The following is a 10,038-nucleotide window of genomic DNA, read 5'->3' on the forward strand; positions in this document are numbered from 1 at the left end:
AAACTGGATCGCTCATTTCTTTGAGAAAATTAGGCAAAAAAATTAATTGGTTGACATGGCGAAATTTCTACAAAATTCTTCTGCGGAATTTGAATCATATTTGTGTACCCAATGTTTATAAAACAGCAAGAAATTTAAAAATTTGTTAATTGATAATCACATCGCGTTCACATCTGTGGCTTCCTGCCTGAAACCATGAAGGCAAGAGGCATTTTAATTTTAATTTAAATTCACTTTTTGAATGTATGTGAAGTGAACATCTGGCTAATTTCTAATTACAGTGTTATGAAAGAAGCCGACCTTTTAACTATGTCTTAATTACTTTTCTGTTAACTCTGTTGAATCAAGCAGTGATTTAAGTATATCCTGAAAATCACTTTTGGATTTTTCACTAATTCATTGATAATTAATTTTCCTCAGAATGTTTTCAATATTGAAATGCCGTTAAGACTACAAACGAATGCCCTTCTTTTGCAGCTACTCATTAGCTAAACCAATGAGACAACTCTAACTGTGAATTTAATAATTTTGGCTAAGCTCGTGTCGCTTGCATAAAAAGGCGACCTTTATAACAATGTACTGTACAAATATATATAATGCACTCGGCTTGAAGTGATGTTATTATTCTTCTGTAGCGGGGAATTGCCTATCTTATCTGATAAGATTCGCCTGTTCTATCCAGTCTATCTCGTTATACAAATTGAAAACGTATTCCTTAAACTCTCAAGTTAAGAGATCTAGACCTGAAGCTAACGACCATAACTGAAGCGGTTTTTAAACGGAAAGATTTGAAGATGATGTGATCAGAAGCATGCACTTGCAAAGGTAATGTACTTTATTTTGAACTTCGAAGTTAATTAATCAAACTATAGCCTGTCAAGAGAAAACAAGCCAATTTAAACTCGGCGAGAATGTTGTAAACAGATTGCTCCAGTCAAAACCAAAGTGATGGTCACAAGGGTTAATATAAGCTAATACAAGCAACAAAAAACGGAAGCTTTTCGAAATTTTATTTGTACTTAACTTTGTTCAGTTTGTTTTACACGTAAGAAGATGTGTTTTTAGATATATATCGAGCAAAGGTCGCGAATGTTCTTTTAAATATCTTATAATCTCTTCGTCTCCGACTTTCGCTTGAAAATCAAATGCTTCGAAAAATTATCCGGGAAAATTATTTTCTGAAATTCTGAAGTGCCGCTAATGTAAATCATTTTCGTGTTTTTTTTTTTTTTTTTTTTTTTTTTTAACAGAACGCCAAACGTTTTAATGCCGTTGCAGTTTTCTGTAGGTAACGTGAAATAAAGCTCGGCATTCGCTTGTTTTGGTTGCGTGGTCGGCTGATTTTGTATTTTAGTATTAACACTGAAAACGCCAATTTGAAGTTTTTATACTGTTTGCAATTTCCTGTTGGTAACGGAAATTGAAGCTGGGCATTCGCTTCTTTCGGTCGCTGGTCGGCTGATTTTGCTAAAAAAAAATCATAACCATTATTTTAACTCATTAAATCTACAAACTACTTTATCTCTGTTGAATGTTGAGCAGGAAATTTTAATTCCCACGTTCACCAACTGAACTATTTTATACAATGCCAGTAACAGACGTTTCAACCAACTATGCTTTTTCGCAGCTTTAAGATACACCAACCTTCTCTCGACGTTGGTATTAATAAAGGCTGCTTAGATTGAGATAAAAAAAAACATTTATGTTTATTATTTTACAATTATGAAATATAATCGTAGCTAGACCAAGTAAGAGGAAGTTATGGGAAGTGACAGTTTCGTCTTGGCTTTTGAAAGTCTTCTGTTAGTGACGTGTCTAGCCAAAGGTCTTGATACAAAGCGATACTTCATTGGGTAAGTTTCTACAGTTTACATTGTAACGTAAATTCCATGTAATAATGTTAGTAGTCCGGTTATTATTGAAAAATTGTTCATCTGTTTCATGAACATTTTGAAAACGAGTGAAAGCAATAATGTAACATAGTTTTCGACACAAAGACGTTTACAAGTGTTTTCAAAAATCTCCATTTTAAGGAGCGTTCTCCAAAATAAGTTAGTAGTTAAAAACAGTTTTCGTGCGGCGGAAGGCGTTTAGACCAAAACGTACGAATTTAAAAAGTATAAGGTTTTAGGAGGTTTAAGTTAAAATACCCCCCCCCCCCCGCACAAAACCTTTTTTTATGAATTTATGTGATAGATACAGTTTGAGCGGCCGATCTGTATAGATATTCACAATGGCGAGCCGAAGTCGAGTCATTGTAAATACACATACAGATCGGACGTCGAGAATATTGTGTCGGACTCGTGAAATAAATTAAATAGGTAATTTTTCTTTTTGACAGTAAATTGATGTAATCAATTGGTCTCATTCGGTATTAACATTACAGAATGCCTATTCGGTTTTAAAATTACAGAATACCTATTCCACATACAAATAAAACCACAGATTCACTAAAAGACATCCATGAAATGATCGCAGTTTGCTCTTTAGTTTCTGCTTACGTACTAGCCTACTTAAGCGGTTGTTACATGTATTTACTAGTATATTTTTAATGTTTTTCTTTCCATGTTTTTTTTATTAACAGACACAAAGTTATTCGAGTAGTCCCTGAGACACAAGCTCATATCAACTTGTTAGTTTCACTACAAGACCAATTTAGCAATGAAGACGTAAGTACATGTAAGGCTATCTGTTTTTGTTTCACGACTTCTTGCGCCTGAAAACTGATTTTGATTGGTCGATTGGCTGATTGATTGATTGATTGATTGATTGATTGATTAACCTTCTTACACTTTAAGGGACTATGTCACGGCTGAGTTAAAGATGAATTCCAGTCGGTACTGCGCAATCTCAGCTGCAATGTTTATGTGAGCCTCACACGAAGGGAATGTTTACAAGCAAAACTAAAAATTCCGTGACAAACTTACCTTTTTCTTCATTATTAACGCCAGATATCCTTGCAGAACAAATAATAACGAGTAGAAGAACCTTGATGCTATTTCAAACCGACGTTTCAGCTCATCGGAAATTCTTGAACGAAACGAACTGTAATGGCGGACTAAAAACCGTCATGTATGCTGTCACCGAAGTGTAACGTTTCAACGAATTCAAAACAAAAACGTAAACAAACCCCGAGTCTGCGCAGTACGGACTGGAAATCAGCTTTAAGTTTATTTTATTAAGTTTTGCCAAATACTTGCTGTGAAACTTAATGTTTGTAATGTTTGCAAAGAAATTAACTCTATGGGTCTTAATGACAAAACCACAGCTTCACTGCAACGAAATGTGTCTCCCGGGCGTCATAAGAAAACTAGACTAACTTTGAAAGCTGTTCAGCCCAACATCATTTCAAAAACCCATATCTCAATCTGTTTCAATCTTCGTCACTTTTGGCCATCCGTACTTTCTTTTGTATTTGCTGTATTATTGAAATGTTACTTCATTGTTTTAAGAGGTTATTTTTAAATTTGACCGAATTTGATGGTCATTTCCCATGTCAAAATTTGGCTAAAATCCGTGACATAATGTGTTATTTTTATTCTTATGTTTTCTTATGTAAGGTTGACTTTTGGACACAGCCATCGCTCGAAGGAACAGCAATAGATATCCGTCTGTCCCCGGCAAACATTTATGCAAACGTCACCTCATTGTTGACAAGCCATGGCGTAAAGTTCAAAGTTCAAATACCAAACTTACAGTCCGCTATTGACCAGCAACAAAATGAGCACCAGCGAGGAAAACGTGAAACCTCATCATGGTTTGAGAAATATCATACATTAAACGAGGTAGGTACCTTATATGGGAATCACGTCTGGCATTAAAATGATCAAAAAAGTATAATTTATGGAAGCAGGGATGACACAGTGGTGAGAGCACTCGCCTCCCACCAATGTGGGACCGGGTTTGATTCCCAGACCCGGCGTCTTGAGTTTGTTGTTGGTTTTCGTCCTTGATCCGAGGGTTTTTCTCCGGGTTCTCCGGTTTTTCTTCCTCCACAAAAACCAAAACGACTAAATTCCAATTCGACCTGGAATCAGTGGGATCGGAAGTGCCACAATGTTGAGATGCCACTGCAAATTCCCATTATTATTATTATAATTTTTTACACGAGTTGATTTTGGAATTCTCCAATATTGTGCGAATTTTTCTGTGAGCGTTCGCGCTACTTTCCTATCGGATAAAAAGACCGGAAAATTATCAACGAATGTTTACCAAACAAGATTCGGAATTGTGAATGGTATATGGTAGAATTGCTTAATAGGTTCTGAATATATGAAACACTAAATCACACCTTATCATAATCAATGCACCAAATCTTTTTATTTTATTCCAGATTTTCTCCCAGCTTAAAGAAACCGCTACCAAGTACAAAGAAAGAGTTCGCATGCTTACGCTTGGGGAGTCGTATGAAGGGCGACAACTGTACGCTGTTGAGGTGAAATTATACATGCTTCTTTCACTTAAAATATTAGCTCACTCATTATGTGAAAACTAATTTTAAAAAAATGGAAAACAAATGCGTTTGCTGTGTTTTATAAACGTAACGTTCTATGTCGAGAATTACCTCAATCATATGAAGTCTTCGAAATTACTATAAAACTGACTAGCTGTATTTTGTCTGTGGCGATCGATATACTGATTATAATTAGAAGGATTGATCTGATCTGAGCTAATGTATAACGAACATCATTTTACTCTGATGAAGGTGGACAGAGGCCACCGAAAATTTAGTGACTTTAAAGTTCAGATCAGAGTAATCCTTTTGACTAGCTATAATTCACTTTTATTTCTACCAATTTACACAATAATTCAATCACTTAACTGGTCCTGAAGAAAAGGCCAAACACAATTTCTTCTGTCATTAGGACGCAATGGTTTCAAAGGGTCTTAACTGATCAAATCGTATCACTTTTCTGTTTAGATTCAGTCAACTCCAGAGGTTGTTAAGCCATTGGTATTCATAAACTGTGGAATCCATGCCAGAGAATGGGTCACCCCAGCAACATGCATGTACATTATACATCAGGTAAGGCAGGGATTTTTAGTTTGTTTCAAATTACATCACACATTTTTTTAGTGACAAATAGATAAACAACTTAGGAAATTCACACATCATTCAAAAGCTTGTGAATAAAAGTAGTGAAAATTTTCCCCATTTGATAGCGCTATTTAACCACGTGCCTGCTGAGTAGTTCCACTACGCCATACTGAGATTCAAATCCACTCAGTTTTGCCTCGTGGCTTTAAACCTGAGAAAACACTACTGCTCGTTTACAAAAAATTCTAACTTTTTATACTTTTTTTTGCATTTACTGAAAAACTCGGAAAAAAAATTCCGAGTACCAGATGGGATATGAACCCACGACCCTCCGTGTTCTAGGACGGATGCTCTACCACTGAGCTACTGGGACTCTGTGGCGAGCAAGGGTGAAATGTGGGTCTTGACTAGAACCGCATCACGCAGTCACATAGTCAAATCAGTACAAGTACACATACATAGGACTCATAACTGCATCGCGCAGTCACATTAAAGCATACTTGAGATGCAACCATCCCGCCGCCCAAGTGAGTCTTTATGTAGAAATATAGCATGATAAATTTTGCATTAACTGAAAAACTCGGAAAAAAAATTCCGAGTACCAGATGGTACTCGGAATTTTTTTTCCGAGTTTTTCAGTTAATACAAAATTTATCATGCTATATTTTTATACTTTGACAGGACAATTTTTCAGTTGCTTATTTTTAAGACAAATAGAGTATATTTGAAGGTGTTTGAGTTTAATGTGAAACCACCTGTTTTAGATTAAAATTCAAAGGAAGTTGGAAAACGAATCATATATACTTTGATGCGTTTAATTGTTTTAGTTAGCCTCCCGTGAAGGTGACGTCACAGTGCAGGAAGTGTTAAACAAAGTGGATTTAGTCGTCATGCCGGTTTTTAATGTGGACGGTTATGTGTACACTTGGGACAAGGTAGGAAAAGAGCGAACACCTTCGAATAATAGTATTTCATTGTATGTATAGATTTTTAGCAAGACAAAGTGGAAAGAATTTGTTAGTCAGTTTTGTTGAAATAGGAGTTAGCGAAGAACGACATGAATACCAGTGAGAACGAGCGGAGAAAAAGCGAGTGACGAGAACGTACAGTTCAAGGTCTAGCTTGCGAGCAGGCTCCCATCTGATTAAAGACCTGGGAGAGGAATAAAACTCTCCTTCTCCCCTCCCCTCCTTTCTCTTTTGCTTCCTTTTCGCCGAATCCTCGACCGGAGAGCCTGTTCAGAGGCTATTCAAGATCGTGCAAGCGAGGTACGAGGGAAGTACAAACGTAAAAAACGAAATAGGTTCGAGCGAGCTTAAAACGAACGAGTTACGAGAGTGGTACGAGCTTGACTCGAGAAGCACGACAGTGGTACGAACGAGGTACGAGTAATCTACGAAAACAATACGAGCGAAACCGAGCAAAAAGCGAGCCAGGTTCGAGAGCGCTATCAGAAAGGTACGTGCGAGCCAAATGTAAGAGAGGTACGGGAACAGGAGGAAGCGGGGTGGGTGGGGTACAAGCTAACTACGAAAGAAGCAGAGAGATATCAAAGGAATACGAGCAAAGCACGAAATCCGTTACGGTACACGCGAGGTTAAGTGAAAACTTTTGCTTTCTTCACAGAAGAAACTTAGCGTATAGACTCTACATCAGTGGTTTCATTTAATTGAACACATGCACTTAATGCAAATACTGATTGCTTGAGATATTTCTAATTATTATTATTATTATTATAAATTATTATTAATTATTATAATAAAGTAGTTTATGTTGTGTACAGGATCGTATGTGGAGGAAGAATAGAAGCTTGAACCCAGGCTCCAAATGTGTGGGAACAGATCTCAACCGGAACTGGGGATTCGGTTGGGGTGGTACGTATTAGAACGCAACCAGAAACAAACGTCATTTTGCGCGTGGAGGATTTGAAGAATAACGATAGATAGACTGACTGATCTGACTTAATTCCTGGTTTTCCTCTGGGGGAATAGGAATAGAAAAAAAAGTTAAACTACTCGAAGTCTATTTCTAATTCGCGCAATTTTAGCTTAAAGCATTTGTTCTATATATATATATATTTTTAATGTTGAGCTTTCATTGTTCCTTCTTTGTGACGATTACTGACGACTTTGCGTGAGGCCCGGTGGCCTATGGTTAGCGCGTTGGACTTCGGATCGGGCGGTTCGGGTTCAAGCTCTGACCGGACACCTTGTTGTGTCCTTTGGCAAGACATAATGCTGGGGGAGTGAACTCTGCAATAGACTAGCATCCCATTCAGGAGGGAATAGAAATATTCCTAGCCGCTTAATGCTACGGAAAAGGAGATAAGCTCTGGCCGCTTGGCTCGTGGCTTCTCCTTGATATACCACACAAGTTGAATAACTAGCGGACCAAAACATCACTTTCGGTAAACAAAGCGACGCGCAAAGGAAGATTGTTTCTCTTTAGCTGCTCGGAGGTGATTAGTACTTTGCTAATCACCTCCAAGTGAACCAATCAGCGCGCGCGATATTCACTTGTGTGTGTAGTACTGGGGGTATAGCCCTGCGATGGTCTGGCATCTCATCCACGGGGAGGATAAATACTCCTAATCGCTTTATGCTACTAGGCTCGTATGCAGACTTAACCTTACGATTGACGACTTTGTTTTATTTTCATTTCAACTTTTTTCAGCAACTGGAGCAAGTAACCATCCCTGCAGTCAAATCTACCATGGACGTGCCGCAATGTCGGAAAATGAAGTCCAAGGTGTTGCAAACTTCCTTAAGCCCCAAGGGCAGAGATTGGTTGGGTATCTTGACATTCATTCCTACAGTCAAATTTTGATGTTTCCATGGGGACATACGAAGAGACGGAGCAAGGACTACGAGGAACTGGTACAGAGAATAGCTGATAACAGATCACGCATGCAAGTTTGTGGGACTTACGTGACTCTAACTTTGTTACCGCATTTAGCAGGGTTAGTGTCACGCAAGTCACTAGTTCTAACTGTTGATGGTTCTGATGGCTCACAGAAACACAGATTGGAAACAAAACAGTTACTTTGCTGAGTTATATTTTTGATTTGAAATCCAAGCTATAAATTACCTCCATCAGTAAAGCACTTGTTTATGTGCGTTTTCCCGCGCTAAACACCAATTGCATGTTTTAGCTTTAATCACGTACGTCATTTGTCTTTGGTGTGATTGGTCAGATGTGATTTTTTTGCTTTCAAAATGACGTCATAAAAAAAAATCCTCTTTAAAACCCACCCTCTCATAAGAATAAAAGCTTCTAAATTTTACCGCGTTTAAGGTCCCCTACGTACCTTGGATAGAGGATATGATAAGTTTTAAACTTCGATTTGTATAACATGAATTTAGTAACTAGAAGGATAGATAAGATGATATCTAAATGCAAGAAAGTTACTGCCAGAAATCCCCTATTCAGTCAAACTTTTGTGAAATACCATCAGTCTATTAAAAATACAGTAGAATCCCATTTTTTCGAACCTCCAGGGGAAACGAAAATTGCTTCGAGAAATTGGGGTAAAATTACAGAGAAGTACTATCCAAAGAAAACGAAAATTGGTTTAAGAAATCGGGAGTTTCGAGAAACCGAGGGCTCGAGAAATCGGGATTCTACTGTAGCCAGGATGGCATTGTTTTCGTTTAATTTCACTCACTACGAAAATGCTTATAACCGTTTCAGATGCGGGTTGGTAAGGCTGTGGTAGATGCGATCAGAACTCAGGGAGGCGAAAACACCAATTACACATTTGGACAAGCATCGGACATCATGTGTAGGTCTTGACTTAGTTAGCGAAACATGTTGTCATGTTAACGTTTTTCGTTTTTTTTTCTTATTAAATGCGTGTTTCAAAAACAAATGGTACCACTTGATTTTACTGCTAAATAGCTTTCATTTGAATGGTCACACACTAAAGGTTCATCCACAGACTTAAAAGTTAGAACCACCTTGTACAGCATAATAAACAGTACCACATGAAAGTACTGCTCAATAGCTTTCATTTGAATGCTTACTCACTACCGACTTGTACAGCTAATAAACACTGCCACATGAAAGTACTGCTCAATAGCTTTCATTTTAATGGTCACACCCTAGGGGTTTAGCCACAGACTTAAACGTTAGAACCACTTTGTACAGCATAATAAACCGAAACACATGACAGTACTACTCAGTAGCATTCACTTTCGTTGTCACACATTAGAGGCTTTAGCGGAAGAGGACCGGGGACTCAAAGTACTGTGTCAATAATATAGACTTGATCTTTTTTTCATGTGTCATTTTACAGATATCGAGTCTGGAACAACGAAGGACTACATTTACGGCCATTTACGTGTGCGCTACACGTTCTCGATGGAGCTTAGGGACACTGGAGAATACGGATTTCTTCTTCCCAGTAATCTTATAGTACCTACGGCGAAGGAAGCGTTTGAAGGAATCAAAGCCATGATTTTGAGCATGAAATTAAAGGATTAATAGGACTACGTTATTAATCTTTGAAATCTTTATCATGACATATATTGGAATGCATGTAAAATACCGACATGAGCAATAGCAATAGGAGTAAAGAGCTAGAAGAAAACGTTGAGTATTGGAAACTTTACCAATACCCCTGTCCTTGGCAATAAACAGTAGAACCCCGATTTCTCGGGCCTCCAGGGGAAGCAACAATTGCTTCGAGAAACCTAGCCTGCGAATACAGCCGCCTCTCATTCGCACGTAGTTGCTGGGCCGGGCGAATGAGAGGCGGCTGTATTCGCAGGCTACGAGAAACCGGGAGAAATCGGGATTCTAGTGTAGTATACCCGTTTTGCTTATTTAACAGCCTGAAGGCAAATAATATCTTCGTGCCTTGCTGTCTACTAAAAAAATGTAAGAGAATTGTGTTCAAAAGTTGGCTCTCTTTTGCAGCTTTGTGAATCACCCCGACACCTTTTGACCCGTAACGGGGAGTTCTTTGCAAATCCCTGATCCCAATCAAACGCCCAGATAAA

The 10,038-nt window shown here is 38.1% G+C and overlaps 1 protein-coding gene across 4 annotated transcripts; it reads left to right on the top strand.

The window, feature by feature from the left end:
* Positions 1-602: 602 nt before the first annotated feature.
* On the top strand, positions 603-9,525 carry LOC144667397 (carboxypeptidase A1-like). 4 transcript variants are annotated; one of them, XR_013573309.1, is made up of 11 exons: positions 603-825; positions 1,740-1,853; positions 2,585-2,669; positions 3,561-3,785; positions 4,334-4,435; positions 4,922-5,026; positions 5,866-5,973; positions 6,822-6,912; positions 7,712-7,997; positions 8,729-8,819; positions 9,333-9,525. XR_013573309.1 is itself a non-coding variant. In XM_078528792.1 (11 exons), exons 2-11 carry the CDS (start codon positions 1,762-1,764, stop codon positions 9,518-9,520), a joined length of 1,290 nt encoding a protein of 429 aa, XP_078384918.1. In that variant the 5' UTR covers positions 603-825; positions 1,740-1,761; the 3' UTR covers positions 9,521-9,525. The 4 variants fall into 4 exon arrangements, 3 of the variants coding, with proteins under 3 accessions (XP_078384918.1, XP_078384920.1, XP_078384919.1); XM_078528792.1 differs by having other exon boundaries at positions 7,712-7,914; XM_078528794.1 differs by having other exon boundaries at positions 1,744-1,853; positions 7,712-7,914.
* The last annotated feature ends 513 nt before the right edge of the window (positions 9,526-10,038 follow it).

This window comes from Oculina patagonica, chromosome 10 (genome assembly GCF_052425735.1).
Source record: "Oculina patagonica isolate OP01 chromosome 10, crgOcupat, whole genome shotgun sequence".
In the NCBI taxonomy this organism is placed as follows: Eukaryota; Metazoa; Cnidaria; class Anthozoa; order Scleractinia; family Oculinidae; genus Oculina; species Oculina patagonica.

What these genes read in the sequence shown, in the direction of transcription:
- LOC144667397 (XM_078528792.1), top strand. Translation starts at nt 1,762, where the DNA reads ATGGGAAGTGACAGTTTCGTCTTGGCTTTTGAAAGTCTTCTGTTAGTG. An exon ending in GCATGTACATTATACATCAG is followed by an intron (nt 5,027 to 5,865) that starts GTAAGGCAGGGA and finishes TAATTGTTTTAG; the next exon opens with TTAGCCTCCCGTGAAGGTGA. An exon ending in GCAAGGACTACGAGGAACTG is followed by an intron (nt 7,915 to 8,728) that starts GTACAGAGAATA and finishes TAACCGTTTCAG; the next exon opens with ATGCGGGTTGGTAAGGCTGT.